General features: G+C 45.8%; 1 protein-coding gene across 1 annotated transcript in view; it reads right to left on the bottom strand.

The window, feature by feature from the left end:
* Positions 1-26,053, bottom strand: part of IPMK (inositol polyphosphate multikinase) — an 88,181-nt gene that overhangs the window by 9,774 nt on the left and 52,354 nt on the right. Inside the window, exon 4 of the mRNA XM_075935027.2 lies at positions 17,606-17,778. Within this exon, the coding sequence (XP_075791142.2) occupies positions 17,606-17,778 (173 nt within the window). The remainder of the gene's footprint in view (positions 1-17,605; positions 17,779-26,053) is intronic.

The raw sequence follows: 26,053 nt of genomic DNA, 5'->3' as shown, positions 1-26,053 counted from the left end.
GTTTGCCACACTAACTGTGAGGAGGGAGGCAAAGAAGTGAGAAGCAAAGGAAAGCACAGCTTCTGCAAAGTAAAATTGTATCCCCCCCGCCTCACATCTTCCCTCTGCTCCAACCTCACTCCCCTCAGCCCCATGATCCCCCCCAGCCTGATCCCCTGTAGCACCCCATCCCCCTCAGTGCAACCCCTGTCCCCTCCCATCCTGCTTCACCCCCCCATACGCCCACATCTCTATGCCCCCAGCGTGCACACCTGCAGGGCAGCAGTGCTGGGACTTGCAGCCCCCCAGGAGCAGCGCTGGGGCAAGGACAGGTTGGGGGGGCAACAGAGTCACTACCCTGCCTGGCCCAGCCCTTTCCCAGGGCCTATCCCTCACCTGCAGGCTGCTGCTCTGTGGTGGCCAGAGCCCAGGGCTGCTCAGGGCTAGTTCCAGCCCAGCAGGGTGCTGGGGAAGGGGCTCCCTGCTCCCAACGCACATCTTGCAGGGAGAAATGCAGCACAGCCCAGGCCCCAGCACCCCAGAGAAGCAGCAGCAGCTTGTGACCAGCTGCTCCACCCCTGATCTTCAAAGCAGGCAGCAGAGCCTGTAGTGAGTAGTGGGGGGGGGGGGGGGGAGTGCTAACCACTTAGACCCTGGGAGCTGCATGCCCAGGCTGGGCAGAAGCAGCCCCAGGACATGGAGTCGAGTGCAGGGTCATTCTGCCCACCTTGACCTCTATATGCCCATGTTTCCCCTGCGATGCTTGCCCTTCCAGCAGGAAGCCGTAGCTGGTTCTCCAGCCTGCAGCGGCATGGCAACGCAAGCTCCAGTACGGTTACCAGATGGTTTCAACAAAAATACCTAACACACTTGACATTACATCACAATCTACATTATATCTTATTTAGAAAATACCGGACATTTATATGTTCTCAATTTGTTTTCCAAACAGAAAGCTCAAATACTGGACTGTCCGGTTCAAAACTGAACACCTGGTAACCCTAGGCTCAGCCACTGCTGAGCTCCTGCTGAGTATACCACTCAAAATTGGCTTGCATGCCATTTATGGCATGCGTGCCATAGGCTGCAGACTCCTGAGTTAGAGTTTTGGGCTATGTCTACACTGGCATGATCTTGTGCAAAAACTCTTCCAGAAGAGAGCGTCTACACTGGCATGTGCTTTTGCGCAAGAGCATCCATGCCGGTGTAGACGATCTCTTGCGCAAGAAAGCCCTGATGGCCATTTTAACCATAGGGCTTTCTTGCACAAGAAATTCATGTTGCCTGTCTACACTGGCCTCTTGCGCAAGAACAGTTGTGCAAATGGGCTTATTCCTGAGCAGGAGCATCATAGTTCTTGAGCAAGAAGCCCTGATTTCATACAGTAGAACGTCAGTGTTCTTGCGCAAGAACACACGGCCAGCGTAGACAGGCAGCAAGTTTTTGTTCAAGAGCGGCCGCTTTGGCACAAGATTGCGCCAGTGTAGACACAGCCTTGATGTACACAGTATCCCTACAATTCAAAAGAAAAAAAGAGAAACACCAGGCCTGGAGAATGGATATTTTATCATTGTAGTGTACCAGAGTGTTACAATTACTAATACATTTCTCAATCTCCCTCTACACTAATATAAATACTACGGGGGTTATCCATATTCAAAATGGATTTAGCTGCAATTCCTATATTTTTAAAAAATGTGTTAAAAGAATGTCTAATTGAAAGCAATATATAAACTTCATTAGGAATTTTGTTTCCAATAGCTAAAAACAGTTAATCATGACTATGGTACTCAATTCTATTCAAAAACATCTTTTCTGAATTCAATAGAAATTATCTATTTGAATGTTCAAGGAAAAAAAGTCTGACGTCTCAAATACATCAGTTCCTTTTCTGATCATCAGTTGAAACTCAGGATCCAATAGGAATGTTCCATTATACCCATTACCTAACCTTTCTCAATCATTAGCTGCTGCCAAACAATAACAGTTGCATAGTTGTGGCTATATTCCTCTGTATAACCAACTCCTTCTCCATACTCAACACAATTAATTAAAACAACCTGAATTCTTATTTGAATGTGTTTTCTTCCCATTTAGATGCTGTTAACAAGGAGACTCCTTTCCCCAAATGTATTTTCCTCTGAACTAAACTGTTTCAACCCAGCTGTTGCAACTAACAGTACTAGCTCAATTCTGTCAAATATATTAGCTAGGCATATGACAAGCCAAACTTATAAACTTTAATGCAAAAAGATCATTTAGATGGGAAAGGTCTCCATCTATCCTCCTCTTTGCAACTATACTTCACCAATTGCAAGGAGCATGCCCACATGATTTTCATTCAGCATCCCAGGGAAATGTAAAATCAAGGCCCTTACCAAAATTACCTAAGAAAATTCCTCCCTTCAAAGTTAACTGCCATTGTTGTGCTATCCATGCAAGCAAGAATTACTGCAAGGATCTGACCCCCACGAACCCGCAACAAAGCCCATTCATCTGGTTTTTGTCAGCATATCTGTTCATCAATGAGGTACTCCAAGTTAATCAGTTTCCACATGGGAAACTCAGATACAGAAATGGGGCCCAGCACACTAACATCTGTTTAAACAGATGCTAGTAACATGGATTCTACAAGAGGAGGTGGCAAAGAAATCCAAATAATGATTAACTTCCAAAGAAAACCATCCAGATATGCACTTAACCAGGACTTTGTTCTTATTTCCAGGTGTGTCAATGTGTTATCTTCTTTCTGTTTAGTTCAAACAGCCATATATTTGTGAAATCTCTTTATAAGTACAGCATTAGTTAACTTTACATATTTAATGTAAACCTCAATTTCAAAAGAAAAGGTGGATCCAATATTTTCTTTTTAAAATACTGACTACATTAATAAAACAATTGGGTTAAAAATTTGCAACTCCAATGTCAGATATTAAGTTGCAAACTGATTTACAGAAGTCAAGAAACATATTACAGGTTGGACCTCCCTGGTCCATCACGGTTGGGACTTCACCAGTCCCAAATGAGAGAATCTGCTGGACCAGTAGAGGTGTCCCCTGCCACCTCCTGCCTCTGGCCCCCTCTATTCCCTCCCCAGCTAGGCTGCACATCGTGCTGCCACTGCCTCCCCGATTCCAGGCCGCCATGAGCAGCTGGGGTTCTCCAGCTTCGGCACTGGCCTCATGCTGTTTTCTTGGCTCCATGCTGCCACAGGCACCTGAGGCTCTCCAGCCCCCAGCTCCATGCTCCTGAGGGTATGGATGTAAAAGAGTAGTCGACTACCCGATAAGCCTAGGCACAAGCTGGGACTGAAGCCTAGGCATAAGCATGGGACCTGGTGTGAGCCAGGACTGAAGCAGTCTTGGCTTGCACTGGGTCCCAGACCTACTCCCACTGCAGCTCTGCTTTTTAAATGAAGTAAGATCTGGGCTGCCTGTGTGCTCAGCTCCTACTACAATTATAATGCAGAGATGCAGTGGAGATAGTTCCTGAGCTGGGACTAAGCTGGTCTTACTCAGTCCCGGCTCGCACCAAGTCCCAGGCCTGCTCTTGCTGCAGCTCTGCAGATCAAATATAGTTGAAGCCAGGCTGCCTGCACAAATTGTATCAAGTACATAATTAGTCATTTACTTGATACTTAACATCCTTAGCTGCAGGAGGCCTGGCTTCTTTGGCCCCACACTGCATGGGCAGCTAAGGCTCCCTAGCCCCTCACTGCTGCATGCTGCCAGGCTTCTCCAGTCCCCAGCCCTGCGCTGCTGTGGGTGGGCAGGTTTCCCTGGCTCAGTGCTGCCACATACTGCTAGAGTTCTATGACCCTGGTTCTAGCATTGCTGTGGGGCTCTGGCCCCGCTGCCTCCAGCCCTGCGCAGGCTGCTTGCCCTCCTGACGTTAGCCTCCTGAACTCTCTTGTCCCGGTGCATTCATGGTCTGATGCAACCTGTACATTATCTTCATCCAGTACAGGTTGAAACTCACTAGTCCAGAACTCTCAGGTCTAGAAACATCCATCATCCGGAATGATTTTAGTTAGCCAGATGTCCACTTTTCATGGGTTTCGCCAAGTATCCCGTGGTCCAAAAAGTTTGTTTACAGCCACCAGTCCTAGCTTTCAGTGTTCTGTGCTGTTGTTTAACCCCTAAATGTCCTCTAACAGCCCAGTAATCAGTGGAAATGTTGGTAATGCTGCTAGACAATATTGACCACCCCTTGTCCAGAAAATTCTCATTTAGAACTGGTCAGGTCCCAAGGGTGCCAGATTAGAGAGGTTCACCCTGTATTGATTTTTAGGGGAAGACAGCAAAATATATACACAGTTGAAAATCATAATCTGTGGCTGATCCCTTCTCCCAATCCTCTAAATACTTTCATCTAAATATTTATCAAGTACAATTCTGGTTTCAAAAATAAATATTTTGATTAAATATTTTTCAGACCTCTTGTACATCTGCCAAAAATCAGTCTTATAAATGTGTAAACTTCATTACTGATTTGGAAAACATTTAAAGGATGTTCACTTGTTCAGGAGTGCTTTTATTTATTTGGTGTATCTCATTTATTTTTACTTCTATAAACATTTTATAAAATATAAATACATAAAATTATATATAAAGGTATATCAGCTCTTACCATAAAAATCTTAAATTAGGGATGTTAGTTTGTACTTGTTTCCACAATTAACCGATAAGCGTAGGCTCATCAGTTAATCTTAATGATTATACATACACCCCCCCTTTGCTGCCTCTGTATCAGAGACAGAAGAGGGAAGCCAGTGCACATGGGGAGCTGTCTGCACCTCCCCACCCACTGCCTCCCACAGAGACAGTAGTGCCAGGGGAAAGGCAGTACAGCTGCTTGGTGGGGAGATGGCTTAAAAGCTGGTTCCACATGAGCACCAGGTCTCACAGACCCACCTGGCCCCCATGCGCTGCTTCCTGATACAGGTGCAGCAGTGTGGTGCGTGGGAAGACAGGACATGTGGGAGGCCGGAAAGCTGGTTTGCTGTATGTACCAGCTCCCATGGAGCCACCTGTGTGAAAGGCAGCAGTGTGGGGTGGGTGGAAGGCAGGCAGGAGCTGGTGCTCACCGCCTCCTCCCCAGCATGTAAAAGTATAACCGCTAAAAACTTCAGTGGTTACACATTTACAAGAATAAACATCCCTATCTTAAACACCCCTATCTTAAATATCAATAGCCTGCCTGCTTTCTCAAGACTGGAAAAGCCCGTCAGAAAGGAGTATGTGACATGATGAAACATAGCAACCAAACAACCTAAGAACATCTTTTGATGCAAATCAGTCGAATTCCACTATGCCAGCAGAGGACCTTTAACACCAAGTTTTGATAAGCACTTTTTATTGGGGGAGCAGGAGAATTAAGGATTAGAAAAACTCTAGGATTTTTTTTTTAACTCTCTCATTCTAATACCCAGGGCTTGACAAATCCTTTTATCTACTTGCCCATGGCGAGTAGATTTCAGCCAGTTGCCCCGTTCACCAGCAATGCATGCATGCACAGCGCAGGTCTGGAGAGTGGATTTCGCAACGGTTTGTCGAGCCAATAATGGCTGATATTTTACTGTTATTGATAAGGACTGTAAATTTACTTAGCAATGTTAACATAGGTTCCTTTTGTTGTGCAAAATCTCACTGCTGCTGAGTGAGAGTCACAAAGACACAGTGTACAGTTTGTTCTCTGGTTTATAAACGGTAGTTCTGGATTAAGTACACACTGGTTTAGGAGAAGAGCTCTGAGTAAGCATACAATTAACCTGAAGATACATACTTTGAATATACAGTTTTAACTCATTCCTCCTGTAAGTAACAAAGAACATTTCAATAACAAGTTATGGAATCAGAATGGATTTAAATTAGTTCAGTGAAAAAGCAGAATATAATTGAGGATTCCTATGAAAAACCCTCCAAATTTCGAAATCTTAAAATGTTTTCTGAAATACAGAAGATCTGAGTCCAGAACATTATTCCACAAAGTAGCTAAACTTTCAAGACCAACTAAGACATCTGTATTGCATCATAGCCTTTCCATAAATGAGGGGTAGTTGGGGACAGTCTCTTTGCCTCATGCATTATTATTATTTATATTATTATGGTAGCACATAGAAATCTCCAACAATGATCAAAGCCCTGTCCCATTACAGACAATAATGGCAACCGTCTAGAAAAACTAGAGATATATATTTTAACAGTCAAAGGATAATTAACTTTTGGAATTTTTAACAGGCAATGTAGTGATTACGAAACACTCAGAATCTGTCATCAAGAAGAGAAGTCTTTCTAAAAGATATCTTAGTTCAACTACAACTTATTGGACTGACATTTTGGATTTATTGTATGGCCTACATTCTTCCATAAATCAGACTAGATAATCATAGTGGTCCATTAGACCTTAAAATCTATGACTTACAGTATAGCTGTCAGAGAAAATGACAGGTGACTAAAACAAATAGGGGAAGTCGGAGGACAAACTAACTAACTAAAGAGTTTGGCAGCAAATCAAAGTCTTGGCTTGTTACTTGCCTTAAACAATCATCTTGGATTTAACTTGCAGTAAGTTCCTCTGAGTTTTAGTATCAGAAATGTAGACTCATTAGTATGTAGGAGAATGTGACCTGCTATGGTTTTCATCACACATTTACACTGTTAAAAGAGTATGAAAAGTGGGTGTGGGATTTTTCAACAGTTCCATCACTAGTCCCCCTTCATCCCCTATCGGATCTTGCTATAGCATATTAAATACAATGAGCCTGACAATCACCTCTGGAGAGAGCATTCAACCATAACAAAAATGGTTTCAGTTGCAATCTGTCAAGGTAACTAGCAAGAATATATGGGTCATGGAAACTTTCCATATACTGGAAAGAAAAGCCATCAAAAAAGCTCTAATGCAGCGTTTCCCAAACTATGGGCCGCGGCCCGGTAAATACCGGGCCTCAGCATACCTGGTGGCTGCCAGCAGGGCCGGCCTTAGGCCGATTTGGGCCCTGCGCCCCTGAACCCGGAAGTGCTGGCGAGTTACAGAGCCGGGGGGCCCTGCTCCACCAATGCATGGAGCTGGGTCTCTCCCCCGGCTCTCCCTGGAGTGGGCCCGGGCCCCCGCGCGTCCTCCCACCCTGCCCCCAGAGCGTCCCCGCCGTGCACGGCTCCCCCTCACTGCCTGCTGCTGCCCATGTGCAGCGTTGCACGTGGGCAGGGACGACGCCCGGGTGTGACGTGATGTCACGGCCTGGGATTTTAAAACACTTCGGAGGCACGTGGCAGGGCCACGCTGGCTCCGTGTTCAGCCTCTGGGGCTTGAGCGCGGCCTCCAGCCCCGCAATGTGGAAGGCAGGGAACGGGCTTGGGCAACGAGGCGGGGGCGAAGGGCGGAAGGAGAAGGGGCTTGGGAGGGGAAGGCACCAAGGGACAGGGTGCAGGAGAGAGAGACAAATGCCAGGGGGCCAAGTGCAGACAATGAAGAAAAGAGCAGGAGGGGAGGTGTCAGTGGGAGGGGGGACAGGGTGTTGCTGGGAGAGGAGAGGAGAGGAGAGGGGAAGGGCATTGGGGACTGGAGGAGGAAGTGCTGGGAGAAGGCTTGAAAGAAGGGGTGGGCATGAAGAAGGCCAGGATGGACCAAGTCATGTGTGAGGGCACAGAGGGCAGAAGGGGAATAGGGCAGAGAGTGGTGAGGGAGTGGGTATTAGGGAAAAAGGGGGCAGAGGCAGTAAGGGAAGGGGGACCAGGAGGGTGCAGGGAAAGTGCAGGTGCCAGGGGATTCTGGGGTGAGGAGGAGGGGAGAGCTAGCCACCGGAAGCAGCACTGGATGGGGGAATCGGGGCAGGCTGGGAAGATTGGGGGGCCGGTTGAAGCAGGGCTGCCGGGGGGTGCGAGGTTGGGGGCAAGGATCTGGCTGGGGAAGATGTGGAAGGAGTGGGAGAAGCAGCCGCTGGAAGGAGGACTGGCCAAGGGAGATTGGGAGGAGAAGCGGGGGAGAACTGGCTGCCCCGGAGGGGGTTGGGGGAAGTGGGGCTGGCCAGAGGCGCAGCGGGGGGAGCAGAGGGGAGGCATGAATCGGCCTGCGGGGAGTGGGACTGACCCGTCCATATGTAGATCTTAGGGCGCTGCCCCCGTTCTCCCGTCCCCCCCACAAAGCACAAAGGATGAGTTAGTCCAGCCCGGGGATTCTATTGTCCCCTCACACACACCCCTCGAGTAGTTGCGAACTGTCTGGCTGGTAGACACACTCATGCAGCCTGAGCACATTTACCAGCCAGGCAGTTCGAAACTACAAACTGATACATCTAGTAATAATACAACTTACCTAATGAGAAAATACCAGACATGTTATATGTCTGGTATTTTCTCAGTTTGTTTTTTATGTGTTTATATTTTTGGGCTGCAAAAAGCAGTATTGAAAAAAAAAAAAGGGTTCCAACTAAAGTAAAAAGTTTGGGAAACCCTGGTCTAACCAGCTTTCTGTCTGTCTTACAGTCCATTTATCCAATCCATATTCCTTAACTTGCTGGCAAGAATATTCTGGGTGACCATATCAAAAGCTTTGTTAAAGCTGGCACTGGGGGCTTTGGGAGGACCAGAAACAACTTATCTGAATATTCATCATTTGATTAATGAATATGCAAATGAACATTACCGGTCTTCCAAAAGTTTGTGAATGGATTTACTGGTCCCCATGTCAAAATGTTTGGGAACCCCTGCTTTAATCTATGTACTAACTGTATTAACATCTATTACTGGGGGACAGATAACACTTGTGAAGATTAATTTACTGTCATATGTAGGCATGTGAACGCTAGTCGACTAGTTGCTTCCCCCTGTCTTGATGCCTCTAAAGAAGTAGCAAGGGTGGGGGAAAGAGGAAGGAGTGCTTCAAAATGGCAGCACCGTGTGCAGCTTGGGGCCAGACCCAGGCTCCACACAGTGCTCCTGCTTTGAAATGCTATGTTCACCCTGGCGTTTCAAAGCGGAAGCTCCACGTGGAGTCCAGGGTCTGCCACTTTGAAATGCCACGTGCAGCCCAGGGATAGCTGGGAGTCCCCAGCTGGCCCTGGGCTTCATACAAGCTGCTGCTTTGAAATACCACAGGGAGCACGGGGCCAGCAGGGCACTGCCTGAGTCCCACACTTGCCCCATGCTCCCTGCAGCGCTTTCACCTTTGAAGTGTAGCAACAGTGAAATGTAGCCAATTAATTGAAATTTGACATCCCTAGCCATACGTTTTAAAAGTAAATTACATTAGCACTAAGGACAAGTTTTGAGTGCACTGTTATAGATGAAAATTTAATCTCGTAGAAGTCAAGAAATTTAAAATTACAGATCCTAAAATCAACAACTTCCCTTGTCACAGGGTGACACTCTATCCCTCTAAGCTGTGCAGCTGCCTAACAAGCCCCGCGCAGAGTTTACGGGCTGCTGCACAGAGTGCCAACGCCTCTGTCCACCAGCCCCAGCACATAGCTGCAACGGAACAGTCATGGCAGCTTCATGCTAATGTTGGCTGGGAGGGGAGCCCCTCTCCCAGCAGCTCCATGCTGAGGCTAGAGGAGGAGCTCCTCCCTCCTAGCCATGGCAGCTCCATTCTGGGGCCAGAAGAGCACACCATGGCATCCAGCCTGGAGCGGCCCCAGAGGTGCCGCTGGAGCTGCAGTGGCTGTAGAGAGGCACCTCTCATCTGGTACCTAGCTGCAGAGATAAGAGAGAGCTGGAGATAGGGAGATAGGAGATAGGGACTGTAGGTTTGTTCTTAAGTTAAATCTGTATGTAAGTCGGAACTGGCGTCCAGATTCAGCCGCTGCTGAAACTGACCGCCAGTTCTGACTTACATACAGATTCAACTTAAGAACCCCAAGCTTCCCCAAGTCAGCTGCTGCTGAAACTGATGAGCGCTGATTCCAGGAAGCCTGGGGCAGAGCAACTCTGCCTCGGGCTTCCTGTGGTCAGCGTTGGTCAGTTTCAGCAGTGGCTGACTTGGGGACGCCTGGGGCAGAGCAGCTGGGGTGCTGCTGGGTTGCTCCAATAGCACCGCTCCTCGGCGCTACTGGACCAACCCAGCAGCACCCCAGCTGCTCTGCCCCAGGCATCCTGATTCAGCCACTGCTGAAACTGACCAGCAGCGGCTGAATCAGTATCTGGGGCAGAGCAGCTGGGGTGCTGCCGGGTTGGTCCAGTAGTGCCCAGAGCGGGTGCTGCAGGACCAATCCGCAGCGCCCCAGCTGCTCTGCTCCAGGGTCCAAAACAAAAGCCTGGTCTGCTGGGGAGGGGCACACTATCCGCGCCACCCCCCCCAGCAGACCAGGGACACGGGGAGCAGAGCAGCAGCGGCAGTGGGGTGCCGCGCCTCTGAGGCTTTGCTCTGGCAAAGTCTCAGAGGCGCGGGACCCCTCCCCCCTCCCCCCCCCCCCCGCGGCTGCGGCTTCAGTCCCAGTGCCTGTGGTCTGCTGGGGACTGTCCCCAGCAGACCACAGTCACCGGTTCTCAAGCGGCAGCAGCGGCGGTTCCCGCGCTTCTGAGGCTTTGCTCTGGCAAAGCCTCAGAAGCGTGGGAACCCACCCGGTGCCCCTGGTGTGCTGGAGACGGTCTCCAGCAGACCAGGGGCACCGGAGCAGCTTACGCACGGGGCTTTCTTGCCCCGGAGCTCGCAGGTAGCAATCCGCTACCTCGACCTCCGGGGCGAGAAAGCCCTGTTCGTAAGTGCGGATCCGACGTAAGTCGGATCCGCGTAAGTCGGGGACTGCCTGTACATATTGTTCGTTTTAAGATAATTTTCACTGCAGATTTGACAAAATGCAAAGAAAGTTCCAATGTGAGATTTCTACAGATAGCTACAGCACTCGATCCAAGGTTTAAGAATGTGAAGTGCCTTCCAAAATCTGAGAGGAACAAGGTGTGGAGTATGTTTTCAGAAGCCTTAGAAAAGCAACACTGACATGCGAAAACTACAGAACCTAAACCATCAAAAAAAGAAAATCAATCTTCTGCATCAGACGCGGACGATGAAAATGAACATGCCTCAGTCTGTACTGCTATGGATTGTTATTGAGCAGAACCCATCATCAGCATGAATGCATGTACTCTGGAATGGTGGCTGAATCATGAAAGAGTATATGATTCTTTAGCGCATATCTGGCATGTAAATATCTTGTGATGCTGGCTACAATGGTGCTATGCCAACATCAGTTCTCACTGTCAGGTAACATTATGAACAAGAAGTGGGAAGCATTATCTCTTATTTGTCTGAATGATTCTCTGAACAAGAAATGGGACTCAATGGACTAATAGTCTCTAACATGTTTGATTTTGGAGTGCAGTTATTTTTGGTACATAAATTCTCCATTTGTTAGTTTAACTTTCATGATAAAGAAATTGCACTAAAATATTGTATAGGTGAACTGAAACATTCTATTTCTTTTGTTTATTACAGAGCAAATATTTATATTAAAAATAAAGTGAGCACTGTACACTTTTTATTCTATGTTGTAACTGAAATCAATATATTTGAACATATCCCAAAATATTTAAATAAATAGTATTCTATTATTGTTTAACAATGCAATTAATCACACAAATGCATTTAACTTCAAAATTAATTCCAATTTTTTAATTACTTGACAGCCCTATGTTAAATTCATGCCAGACTGAAATACTGTTTGCCATTTTTTACAGTTGTAAATGGGCTATATGTTGCTAGGTTATCTTGCAGTGATATGTATCTCTGTACTTGTGATAATTAAAACATGCTGTGGCTTGTTTTTTTTTTTTTTTTAATATACTTTTTTTTTCCTGTACTCTGTCCAACATATCCACCTCAAAACATTACATTTATATAGCTTTTACTTACATTACATGAGTCATAAAGTATTAAGAGCCTGATTGGATAATATAGTTATTCCGGTGGACCACCTAAAATTGTCAGGGCCCACAGTTTGGGAATCCCTGCTCTAAGGAATTGCCTCTCCAGCTCTTTTTTTGTGTAGACCACTACACAAGAGAAAAATCCCCTATGGATTCCCTACTTCCTATCCTTCACCTAATGGCTCTCAAAATGTTTCGTTTTGCAAAGCCTATTCTGTATGGCATGTAACTTGAATTATTCACAATCGCACAAATTCAATGTCTCTAGATCTTTCCTCATAATTGCCCTTCCAGGTACATTAAAGCCAAGAGATATTTAGCACGGTTGGTAACTTGGCTGATGAAACTAAAAACATGATCCTTTAAAGCACTTCTCTGCAATCTACTGAATTATTCAACAATTTTTATTATTCGAGATCATCATTCTTGAAGAACAAGGAAATGCCTACTTTCTTTATTATAATGCCCTTAGTTTATCAGCTTCTCTATCAGAGGGTAACACCCTTGCACCCAACAGCTGGCATATTACATGAGAGATGACTGCATAAGCAAGTATTCAGTTAAAATCAGCTCTTTACCAAAAATAAAACAGGAACACAGGAAAAACTTAACCAATCATGGGAGTTTGGGGTCTGGGGGGAAAGTCTTGTGAATCCCTTATCAGCTGAGTATTAGACAACAAATGTACACATAAGTACAAAACAGAAATTCTATTTTACCCTGCCACTTTTGTACACAATCCAGATACAGCATTGCAATGCCACTAGACAAAGAAAGCCTGGTGCGCAGATGAACTACAGTTGTGAAGATAACTGAAAGAAGTGGAACGAATTTTCCATGTGAATAAGACTACCTCAATTAACGACAGAATGTAAACACTAGCTGTCACAACTATAAAATAATGTAAAAATAAGCATTCTATTTACACTGTCAGTGAACTATACAAACACAAACTATAGTGTTTTACAGATCAGAAAAGAGAGGTTATATAACAAGAACAATAATAGTTTAAAAAGCCACATTCCAGCAGAGCTGTAATCTCCATCCTTCCTTCTGGGACTGGAATCCAATTGCTTCAGCTTAGTCATTTTATTCTTCCTGCACAGTTTCTTATATATTGTTACGAAAGTACTACCTGTCCATATTACAGTTCCTAAACAAAAAACCCCAAACAATACCTAGAAAAGGAATTGCAGTTAAGAGCTGATGTCAGTAATTTAGAGTAAAAAGCATCAGAGATATGGGAATTATCTTCAAAATAATCATTATAAACCCAAGTATCAGAGGGTAGCCATGTTAGTCTGAATCTGCAAAAGTGACAAGGAGTCCTGTGGCACCTTATAGGCTAACAGATTTATCGGAGCATAAGCTTTCGTGGGCAAAGACCCACTTCGTCAGATGCATGTAGTGGAAATTCCAGAGGCAGGTATAAATTACAGGCATAAAAAAAGAGTTCTAATCAAAAGTAAGGCTAGAGATAATGAGGTCAATTCAGTCAGGGAGGATGAAGCCCACTTCTAGCAGCTGATATGAAGGTTTGAACACCAAGAGAGGAGAAACTGCTTTTGTAGTTGGTTAGCCATTCACAATCTTTGTTTAATCCTAAAACGATGGTATCAAATTTGCAGATGAACTGTAGCTCAGCAGTTTCTCTTTGAAGTTTGTTCTTGAAGGTTTTTTGGGGTTTTTTAAGCTCTCCATACAAAAGTTTTCAGGCATAATGAAGGTTCTTCCCCCACCACCACAGGCTGCACAGGGAGCCCATGGCTCCCCTCCCCATTTGCAAGCTCCCCTCCCAGCTGAAGCTTCCTGCCTCCACCTCCTCAAACATCTTCAAACTTTGCCTACTGCAGCAGGGACAAGATTGTTGGTGGGGACATTGCCTGTTGACACTGAAGACATGACAACATCATTCTGTTATCTATCAGGAAAAACTTTTTTATATAGGCTGTGTCTAAACTACACACCTCTGCTGGCAGAGATATATAAATTAGACACTTCGAAAGTGCAAATGAAGTGAGGATTTAAAGATCTCACACTTCATTTGCATAATTGCATCATGGCACTTTTTCTTCGAAAGTAAAACCATGGTCTAGATGCAGTTCTTTTGAAAACAGGGAGCTTTTTCGAAACATCCTGTAAACCTCCTGAGGTTTTCAAAAGAATGCATCTAGACCACGGTTTTACTTTCAAAATGGCACTTTCAAAAAAGCGCCATGATGCGATTATGCAAATGAAGCGCAGGATATTTAAATCCCTGCTTCATTTGCACTTTCGAAGCGTCTAATTTACATCCCTCTGCTGACAGAGGGGTGTAATTTAAACATAGCCATAGAGAAATTAGCTGAGACAGCAGAAATTTCAAAATTTCCCCAAAAGATCTCAGAAAAACTATTCCAAAGAAATATAATGTAAAATAGTAACAGGCCATCCCACTCAACAAAATAAAGTAGAACCTCATTAATTAGCAATTAACAGAATGTAAAGAAAAACAATGAGAAAACAAAATGAAGACAACAAGCGTAACAAATCACAAACAAATCATGACAAACCAACCTGATAAGATAAGAAGCGTTGGGAGTAAAAGAGAAGTAGTAGATGTGCTATATCTAGATTTTAGTAAAACATGCTACAGTCTTGAGTGTCCTTATTAATAAACTATGGAAATAAAACATAGACGGGGCTATAGCAAGGGGGGTACATAACTAATAAGGGAGATATAAGAAATAATTCTTCTGCCCTACTCTGCACTGATTAGGCCTCAATTGGAGTACTGTACCCAGTTCTGGGTACCACATTTCTAGAAAGATGTGGAGAAATTGGAGAAGTTCCAGAGAAGAGTAACAAAAATGATAAAAGGTCTAGAAAACATGACCCATGAGGGAAGACTGAAAGAAAAGGGTTTGTTAAGTTTGGAAAAGAGAACAAGCGGGGACATGATAGCAGCTTTCAAGCACCTAAAAAGGTGTTACAAGGAGGAGGGAGAAAAATTGTTCTCCTTAACCTCTAATGATAGGACAAGCGGTAATGGGTATGAATTGCTGCATAGGAAGTTTAGGTTGGGCATTAGGAAAATGTTTCTGTCAGGGGGGTTGCTGAAGAAGGTTATGGAATGTCCATCATTGGAGATATGTAAGAACAGGTTAGTTAAACATCTGTCAGGGATGTTCTAGATCCATGGTATCCAACCAGCTCTGAAGCAGAAGCTATAGGAAACTTGCCACATTCAACTGGTCAGACAGCCATGTGTGGCTAGTGGCTAGTGTGTTAGATACCACGGAGCAAGATGGTGCTTGGTCCTGCCATGACTGCCGGGGACTGGACTTGATCTTTCAAGGTCCCTTCCAATTCTAATATTCTATGACTCGAGGAGTAACACTTTTCATCTACTATAAACACAGACAAAAATGCATGACAAATTGAAATGTGTAGTAAATCCATAGAAAAATAAAGTCTTGCTGAAAAGGATAATCTGGTTGATAGGCTGCAACAAAACATGTCAATCGATGTACAAAATTACTGTATAGAGAAGATTAGGGAAGATCTAAGTGCATGCAATAGTTCTTCTAATGCAAAGGAGCTCTCTGTTGCCCCCAAAGCTATAAAGCTTAGTTTTTAAATGCACTCCAAAATCATGATCTGGTTTATAGAATTGAGAGCAAAATGCTTCATGATCCAGAATAAGCAGCTTAACATTTCAGTATAAAGGGAAATTGTGCAAGATCGTTACAAGTACATTTTCCATGATTAGTAATAATATAAGTGAAAAAAGCCTTATTTTAAACCTGGAGTGAGACAGGCAAGGATGAGAAAAAAAGATGCAGCAGTTTAGCTCAGATGTTCTAAAGGTCTGTAACCCCAGCCTTCCCTTCTCCCATCTCAAACATGCATTACACTGAGTTTCTATTTAGATACAAGTATACAAAGGCTTGAGTGGTTGGTGTTTGAAAAGTTTGCTTCTGATAGAGAACACACTCAATACAGTACTCAAGAAACTAGTGATTTTTTTTTGTATTTACTTTTTGCCTACTCTGTTTCCCTCAGTCCATTAAAGCGTAAGCAAATGCACACATCAGAAACTAACAAATCAAAATTTCAGATTAGGAGACTACCGATCATTAATAGATTATCCATCTATACTCAAGAACAAGTCTCAACGTGCGTTTTTGGTCCCCAACATAAGTAACAAGGAGCAGCATCATGGTCTATATTATTTTTTCTCCCCAGAGTAATTCTTTGGTATTACACTAAGACTCAGTCTGAACTACACCCCTGTCAGCAGAGGGATGTAAATTAGACGCATCGAAAGTGCAAATGAAGTGGGGATCTTTTGAAATGGGGCATTTCTATCGAAAATGCCCCATCTAAACTGCCTTTTTTTTTTAAAAAAAAGCCCCGTTTCAAAAAAAGTGGCGGCCAACATTATGCAAATGAAGCGTGGGATATTTAAATCCCCACTTCATTTGCATTTTCGATACATCTAATTTACATCTCTCTGCCGACAGAGAAGTGTAGTTTAGACCCTCTGGATCAACACCAAAACATGATCGTGAAGGAAAGACTGATGCAATTAATCTATTCAAAATTACCTCATATTAGTAAAAACGAGCAAAAATGTTTGTAAGTAAAATCCTTGTCAATTATTTTAGTTTATCAGTCTCTGTCATGAGCTCAATAATTAGTGCAAAGGGGTTGGAAAGTGTTTTGGCAATATAAAGAAATGTTACTTCTATAAACCGGAAGAAAGACATGGATAGAGGAGAAAAAATTCCTATTTGAAACAATCGTGAAGATAAAAAAGTCAATCAGGCTGTAGAGCACTGTCTTTGGTGATGGAGTGCACCATGTGTCTCTCCACATGATCTAATCAATATCTTCATGAACTAAAGTCCAACAATGCCAAAAAATGTGACTTTGTTTATTGTTAATAGTAAAAACTGAAAATTCAGAAAGTATTAGAAGCATAAATAAAACATTTAAAAAAAAAACAGATTGTAATGTGTGCATCTGTCCATGTACAACAAATTTCTTTGAAATTTCAACATCAAATTTCTTTTCATCTCAGAAATATAGCATCTGTTTTTATTTAATATCTTAGGCTCTGATCCTTGCAAACACTTAAGCATGTTCTTCACTGTACATGAGTACAGCTGACTATTGGACTATTCGTGTGCAGAATTGAGCTAATGTAGACATTTACATGATGGATCTATAGTGTTGAAAGCAAAGCCAAAAGCTGTCTTAATGTGTATATTACTGACAAGATGTTCCATGAAAACATTCTATTTTTAAATATTTTTATTTTTCATGTACCAAAATAATAAAAACACATTAAAATGTGGACTTATTACTATGCAAAGTAACTAATACATTGTTTATAAATTATTTTTAAGGGAAAATTGCTTTGATAATCCCCATAAATTATATAACGAGTGAAAAATAAATCTTTGGGACATTTAAATTCAGTTTTAAAACAACCAATTTCTAGTTTGACAAATTTCTATATCATACTCATTTCCATTTTCAATGTAAGGCTAGATCTTGGAAGGAATATTGTACAAACGCTTGCTTTAAATATTAGTTTTGGTTTTAAATACATTTTATATGACATATCAGTACTCATGAATTTACTCAGATAACATTTTAATGACACAAGAGCAATAGAAGTGTGTTTTTAAAAACTACTTGTTAAATCTTGTTAATTCTTGGCAATCGATCAGAGCATAAACTGAACTTGAATACGACAAAAGACTAAGTCTTACCCTCATGCCCAGCACCAAGAACCCAATATCTTCCATTAATGGGTACTTGCTGATCTGTTGTTGAATCTTCTCAGCTGAAGCATATGGATCATAACTTTTCTGGCCTATTTTCACATCCATTATACACGGCTTATTAAACTTTCGGGTAACATCTTCCAGTTTCAGGTACAGATCTGATAAAAAGACAGCTTAGTTAACAAAAGATTGAAACAAAGCACTTTATTATGTAAGTTATGCCTGAATCAGTGAGGGAAAAACCCAAAGCACACATTAGATGTTAAGGTTAAGTTGCAGACTAGGGAGAACAAATCTGTATCAGTGTATAAAAAAACCTCACTAACATTGTACACCTATTTCTCAAATGGTAGACATCAATCTTCCCTGCCTCAGGAAAGCACACTAATTATAGCAGCATAGCTGTCACTGAATCGGACTCCAATTTATTGCTGAAAAGGAAGTTAGAAGTTTGATTCACATGACTCTTCAACTAATTTAAGATTAGTATCCAGGATCGTCAAATTAAATATTATTTTTAAACATGAAACAAGTGGAATTAAAAACAACTGCAACTGCGGTTTTAGGGAAAAAAGACATTTTATATCCTTGCCACAACAAGATGAGAATTTTCCACCCACTTCTCTCATCAGTTTGACCAACCTAGCTCAAGTCTGAAGCTTCCATCTGTACTTAGCAACAAAGCATTTTGGCCCAGGATGTGCAATACAATCTTTAACTGGAATAACAGAAACTTTCCAGATGTTTACAATTTCACAAGTTTTTTGGACTGAATCACATTCAAGGTCCTATATCTAGTTTGTAAGTTTATCCAACCAGAAATATTCTCTGAGCATTTTCAGGCATGCTTGCATGTGTTCATTTCTCCACTTTTCATGGATACTAGTTACTATATCGTGGGTTAGAGAGTCTTTAAGATCAGCCTGAGTATCAACAGTATATTTGCTCTGTCTCCCCAGAAGGAGTGTTGAGTAAGGATGTTAAAATGCGGTTAATTGACTAATTAACTGGTCAATGGAATTTCCATCGATTAGTCGATAGGCACTTCCACATTCCACCTTTGAAATGTACAAGAGCCCCCGCTGCATCCTTATGCCCCCAAAAAGGAGGTATACCAATCTTGCGGAAAAAGGGGTTTTGGCGCAAAGTAAAACATCCACACTGCTTGTTTTTTGCAAAAACACCTACCGCAAAAAGGATCGGCAGAAAATATGCAAACAAGATCATGACTCATGCAAATTAGTCTCATTAGCAGGGCTTGACAATTAGTGTAATCTACTCGCCCGTGGAAAATAGATTACAAGCCGGCACAGCCATGCAGTGCGATAAGCACATGCGCAGCATGGTCTGAGCATGCGCAGCGTGCCGAACCGTGCGTCTGGCGAGTGGGGCTCGCCGCCGCTTGGCGAGCCCTGCTTATTAACATATTTTTTGCCAAAACTTGTAGTGTAGATGTAGCCCAAGAGCCAAGGGTTCTGGGGAAGTGCCCCGCAGAGTCCGGGATCAGGACTCCCCAGCTGATCCCGGGCTCTGAGTGGCATTTCCCCAGAACCTAGAGTCAGCTCCTGGGCTCCACGGCAGTTGCCCCTTCGAAACACGAGAAGTGGCGTTTAAAGGGGTAGCCGCCACACAGCTGATCCACAGCATTTCAAAAGGGCAGCCTCTGGCATTTCAAAGGGGCAGCTGCTGTGGAACGCGGGGAGTCCTCAGCTGACATTGGGCTCCACTGCTGCCTCTTTGAAATGTGTGGAGGTGATTTTTTAAAGGGGCAGCCACCGCACAGCTGATCCGCAGATCAGCTGTGCGGTGGCTGCCCCTTTGAAACGCCGCCTTCGGGTTTGTGCAGTGCTGCCACTTTGAAGTACCCCTTCCCCCACCCTTTGTTGCCTCTATCTCATACAGTCAGCAAGCGGGGGAGGGGGAGAAGGTAAAATCGACTAGTCAAAAGACTATCCGATAAGCATATGCTTATCGGATAGTGGACTAGTCTTTAACATCCCTAGTGCTGAGCAGGGAACACAAACTCAAACTACAGAGAAGGATCAAGGCTGGGCCAGGGGGTGACAGGGGAGAGCCCTAGAACTCCAGGACCCAGCAGAGAACCATCACCTCCGATGATGTTTCTTGAAGTGCAGTTATGCAGGAAAACATATCAAAAGTGCACTCTCATTCAAGAGATCTCATTTTTTTTGCAGAGACTTTAATCAATCTTATTTACTGACAGCTCTTATTGCTTTTAACTCCTATGAGCACTGCAAAATCAACACTGCTAATGGAGAGAGAACTGGGTTATATTCTGATTCATTCATCAAGAAGAATTGTTAACTACATTCCAGCTGCAGCAAGACACATTATTTCTCAAATAATCTACAGATTAGGCACAAGATCAGAATATGAAAGAAAATAAAAACTGTATTACCACTATAAAAGTGACACTAAGTGCATTTAATAGTTGTTTGCCTTATGAGAAGAGGGAAAAAAGCCAGAAACTATCTTGAAAAGCTGTGCAGAGTCTTTCTTTTGACTTGAGTCAACTTTGGACAAAGACCTTACTCAGCCAGAACCAACTCAAGCAACCCCATCACAAGATGCCAGTTTAAATACACTGCACTTCTTCTGACTGAAGCGTTTCATCTTTTTATGGTTATCCAGGAAGCCTATAACCGGCCCATTGTCATTGATTTCTTTTAGTTTTTATTCAGTAATACAGATGACATGATAGTCACAAACTGAGTACTTTTTTGTCTTTCATTAATGCCATGTTCACAAAAAGGGGCCTCAAAGACTCAGCCATATGCCTCCAATCTCATGTATTTGGTCCTGGTATTTCCATACTCCCTCTCTTCCTTTGAGTTATTTCTGACGCCTGTATCCTTACTACAGTACTTGATAGTTCAGACTATCCAGATTTAACTAACAATTCTCTCATCCACCAGAATCTCCTATTGCCAAAATCAGGCTTTTAATGCTTTTTACTTGTACTGCAATACGAGCTTAAGCTCCCTTTCCGTGTTATATGCTCACAAAGTGTCTTGCTTATCTGTTTGTATGTACAGGCAGTCCCCGGGTTACGTACAAGATAGGGACTGTAGGTCTGCACTTAAGTTGAATTTGTACTTAAGTCGGAACTGGCATCCAGATTCAGCCGCGCTGAAACTGACCAGCAGCTGACTACAGGAAGCCCGGGGCAGAGCAACTCTTTTGAGACCATGGAGACGCGGGTGGCGGGACCGAGACACGCCGCGGTGCCGCCGCCCGGGTCCTCTGTGGCTTTGCTCCGCGTCTCCCTGGCCTGCTGGGGGGGGCCTCAGAGCAGGGAGACGCGGAGAAGCTTTTCTCACCCCGGAGGCCGCAGGCAGCGGGACCGCGGCGTGTCTCGGCAGTCCTGCCGCCCGCGTCCTCCGGGGCGAGAAAAGCCCCATTCGTAAGTACGGATCCGACATATGTCAGATCCGCATAACTCGGGGACTGCCTATATTTTCTTTCTGAAATGTTTAATTTTTACCTCTATTCTCTTCAACACTTTATTATCTAAGACCTTTACAATACATCTACTTATATAGTTCCCATAACTGTAGTATCAGAGCACCTCACAACCTTTAGTGAACATAATCATCATTATACCTCACAGTACTCTTGGGGAGATGAGGAAGTGAGAGACACACAAAATGACTTCCCAAAATTCATACAGTGAGTCTGTACCAGAGCAGAGAACTAAGTCTATGTCTCAAGTTCCACATTAGTGCCCTAACTACTGGATCATCCTTCCTGTCCTATTAAAAAAAGCTAATCGTATTTTACAATGCAAATTTCCAAAACAGCCAAGTAAATCATAGCAAGTATTTAAAACAAAATTTTCTAAAAAGTGTGTACATCAGTTACTCCCAAATTTTCTTCAAATTATAACATAGATATACACAAAGATGATATGTATTAACAATATCTAAACAAGTATCAAAACAGAACATGAAGGGACTTTGCATACCTTGGATCAAAAACCAATGTGGAAAAGAGGATTTCTACATGTTTAGATTTCCATAATTGTGCGCCCTGGTATTATGAAGGAAACATTTTTATAATAAAAGTTAGTTCCTTTAGATATTTTAAGAGGTATAGAAACTGAATATATTGTTTTCAGCTGGTTCTTTTAGCAATATTCACTCACAGATGCATTAGTGTGAATTTGCTTAAGCATTCAGACTTTACTGGAAGAAATAGTGGCATAATTAACTGAGGCATTTCATTTGTTTTTCTTAACTTACATAAACACATTTTGAAATAAATGAAGAACTCAGAGGGAAAAAATGTCTATCAGTGACAAAGGTGAAATTTTAAAATAATTCATATTGATCTAGCCTGTTCTGAGTGCAGGAGAAAAGAAATTAGAGCTGTGACAGACCCAGGGCAGCTGGCTACAATAGTTTGGTGGAGGGCACATATAGGCTACGTCTAGACTGGCATGATTTTGCGCAAATACTTTTAACGGAAAAGTTTTTCCGTTAAAAGTATTTGCACAAAAGCGTGTCTAGATTGGCACGGAGTTATCGTTATAACGATGCGCTTTTGCACAAAAGCGTGTCTACATTGGCAGCGCGCTTTTGCACAAAAGCAGAAGCCCGGAACCATTTTGCAGAGGGCAAAAGGGCACCAGCCCTCTCCGGGGGCGAGGGATGGAGATCCTTTGAGACACGTGCTTAAAGGGATCTCCCTGGACAGCCATTTCTCTCCTGCTCTGTGCTTTAGTACCACTTGCAGGGACTGACACCGTAGCAGTTTTGGTGGTTGCCCTCTGCCTTTTGGACATCACTGCCTTTTGCCACCTAGTGCTTTTGCCTGGTTTTTTTTTCTTTTGCCTTGTTTTGTCTGCCATGGAGACAGGGGTGGCCATGTGCCTGCTCTGGCCCCTTCCAGCCATTTTGGAGTGCCTGCAGCTGGTGCTCCAGGCTGGTGCCCTCCTGTTCCAGGACCAGGAGGCGCAGACCGCTTTGGACTCCCTCACCAGGGAAGCCATGGCGTCCCTGTGGCATCACCACCCCAGGGTGGAGAGGCCACTGTGGAGACTGGACACCAGTATGGACTGATGGGACCGGCTGGTCCTGGGGCAATGGGACGACCAGCAATGGCTCCGGAACTTTCGCATGCGAAAGCAGACGTTCCTGGAGCTGTGTGCCTGGCTCACCCCTGCGCTCCAGAGAGCCACCACCCAGCTGTGGGCACCCATCCCCGTCAACAAGAAGGTCGCCATCGCTCTATGGAAGCTGGCCACCTCGGACAGCTACCGATCGGTGGCACACCAGTTGGGATGGGCAGATCCACCGTTGGTGTCATCGTCATGGAGTTAAGTCCCAGGGGAGTGGGGTAGGGGGGAGGATGCTGCACTCCATGCCCAGGGGCAGCATGCTGCGTGCTCCACAACGTTGTGGAGTGGAGTGGGGAGGCCTTCCTCCCTGCAGAGATGGCAGCCGAGGCCCAGACTTACGAACAGCCCCACACAGCTGCCATCCGCCAGGCGCACCAGGATGGGGTGCACATCTGAGAGGCCCTGACAGGCATGTTAGCACAGGTCCCTTAGTAGGGTCGCCTCAGTCTCCCTGTACAACTCCCTCCCCTTCCCTTACCTCCCAATAAACACCAACACAGTTTTGTTTTCAACAGAAAAACTTGTATGTTTTTATTTACAAAGGAGAGAGGGGGAGGAGACCTTGAACAGGTAGGGGGAGGAGCTACTCCTGGGAGGGGTGGCCTCTGCACATGGGGGGCAGGCCACATCGGGGCAGGCTGCACAGAGAGGTGGGCAGGAGGGGCAGAAGCAGCGGCAGGATGGGCCATTGCAGGAGGGGCAGGGACAGGAGCAGGAGGGGCGAGGGGCAGTGCTAAGGGAGGGATGGCATGGGCATGGGGCAAGGCCATGCCATAGTGGACGGCATGGCAAATATGGGCGGTGACGGTGACAATAGAATCTGCCATGCGGATGCACTGGGCCTGGAAGGCGGCCCAGGTCTCCTGGCCCCACTGCAGGTCCACCTCCATGCGCCAAGTGATGGCTGCCTCGATGCGCTCGACGGCCTGCACGTGGCGCCGAAGGAGCTGGTCCTGGTTGCAGAGCCGCTGCCTCGGTGGTTGGGCGGCTGGGGATGCTGCTGCTGCCGCTGCTGCAGGACTAGAAGGTCCCTGGCTTGTGCTTGGTCCTGCTGCAGGGAAGAGAAGAAAGGATGGGTCAGACAGGCAGGCCAACCACTGTCCCCACACCTCATGCCCTCCATCCCTGAGTCCAGGTGACACCACAGTAGTGTGGCTTGGGCACACTCGGTTACCCCCGTCCCCTGTGTTGTATGTTTGCATACAGGAGCGCCCCTGGAGTAGGGTCCTCCTCCATGTATTGGAACAACCGGTCTGTGTCCTGGCCCCGTGGAGAATGGGAGGGCGCTTGTGTTGTGTTCACTTGTAGAACTCCCTGCCGGTGGAGGCTGTGAGGCTTTGGGCTAATCACTGGTGTTTGACAGGGAGCGAGATGAATCCCCACACAGTGCCTGGGAGCACATCTGGCAGACGTGGTCTGGGCTCTCAGATCCCCATCACGTGGGATGTCTCCTGGACAGAACCAGGGGTGACTGGGGAGTGTACCATCCTTGCAGCAAAACTCAGGTGGCCCTAGGGCCGGCCCGAGCACTTCCCCTCCCGTTAGCCCTCACACACATAGCCTGGGGACATGTGTGGCTGCAGTGGGGACTTCCCTTGGGGAGCCAGCCAAGGCACCGGGAGCAGGCGAGGGGCTCAGTGGGGGCCACGCTCACAGAGCTGTGATGCTGCGGTTTTCCCAGGAGCAGCTGGCTGTGCCTCACAGCCAGGCATGGCACAGTGTTGCCATTCTGTGTGCTGCACCCTTGCGGAAGTGCGGGCTCTGGCCTGAGTCCCTGGGGCCCTGGCTGGTTCCAGCCGGCATCCACCCTTCCCCCTGGTCCCGCCGGATGTGTGTGAGCAGCACAGTCCCAGGCGTGCCCTGTAGCTGCCTGCCGTGGCCACATCCCGCTTGGTCACCAGGCTGCACGTGGTGGCACGTGCTGCTTCCTGCCTAATGCTACACAGCGTGCAGCTCACGTGGCCTGAGTGACGTGCTATCCCTCCTCTCCCCACCCCACCCCCGCCCTTGTGAGTGCAAAGTGCAACACTCACCAGTGGATCCTTCCCCGGCCTCTGAGGATGCACGGGAGACATCAGGACTGCCGGAGGGGGCCTGCAGGGTGGCAGTGCTGGCCTCGTCCTCTGACACACTGCTGTCCACCGGGACATCTGGTGCCTCTGGTGCTGGCTGGCACAGGATGGTGTGGAGCCGTTGGTAATGGGGGCAAGTGTCGGCTCCTGTCCCCTGGCCCTCGCTGGCCCGCACAGAGCCCAGGCGCAGTTCTTTGACTTTTGCCCGGACTTGCTCCAGGGTCCGGGCTGGATGACCCTGCTGGGCGAGCGCCTGGGCCATGCGGGAAAAAATGTTGGCGTTCCGGCGCCAGGAGCGGGTCTTGTGCAGGGCCTCCTCCTCCTGCCAGAGATCCAGGAGGGCTTCCAGCTCCCCCGGGGACCAGGATGGGGCCCTTCTTTTTCTGGCCCTGAGGGCCTCCTGTGCTGGGGGTGTGAGTGGCTGATCCCCACCTGGAGCTGCCATTGTGCTCAGGGGGGTGTCTGCTGGATGGCAGGGGCCACGTGGCAGAGCTGTGGCCAGAGGGCTCCTGCCTTGTGACCTCAGCAGCCTGCGTCTGCTTTAAGGAGGCTCGGGTTACCAGGAAGTCCAAGAGCTGATTGTGGCTATGAAGCCTCCGAGCGTCCACTCAGGGTTTTTTCCGTTTAGCCTGCTTTTGCGCAAAACGTCTTGCTGCCTGTCTACTCTGGCCCTTTTGCGCAAAAACATTTCCGCAAGAGGGCTTTTTCCCCGAACGGGAACATCAAAGCATTTGCGCAAGAAGCACTGATTTCGGACAGTAGAACGTCAGTGCTTTTGCGCAAAATCAAGCAGCCAGTGTAGACAGCTGGCAAGTTTTTGCCAGTCTAGACACAGCCATAGAGAGAGCTAGGTAAATAGTTTTCTGTTCCCTAAGCGAAGTGGCCAGGTAATTAATGCAGGTACCCGAGGCCAATTAAGCACTTGCCTGAAGCAGCATGCTAATCAGAGCACTTGCAGCCCATTAAGGCCTGCTGGGGCTAGTTTAAAAGGCTTCTCCTCAGGAAAGGCAAGGGAGAGGAGAAAAGCCAAGTGCTGAGAGTAAGTGGTACACTACCAGAGAGCTGACAGCTGCAAGGTGGGAAATGTGCTGAGCAGAATCAGGAGAGGACTCACTCAGGTACCAGGAAGATGGTATTCAGGGAAGCATTTGGGGAAGTGACCCAAGGAAGAGGCTATTGGTCTGGGGCTAAAAGGAAAAATCCTGTCAGCTGTAGCTACCT

The sequence above is a fragment of the Pelodiscus sinensis genome, chromosome 8 (assembly GCF_052426305.1).
Source record: "Pelodiscus sinensis isolate ZL-2025 chromosome 8, ASM5242630v1, whole genome shotgun sequence".
Taxonomy (NCBI): domain Eukaryota; kingdom Metazoa; phylum Chordata; order Testudines; family Trionychidae; genus Pelodiscus; species Pelodiscus sinensis.
Note: the sequence above shows the minus strand (reverse complement) of the source record. Positions and strands in the feature narration are given on the sequence as shown.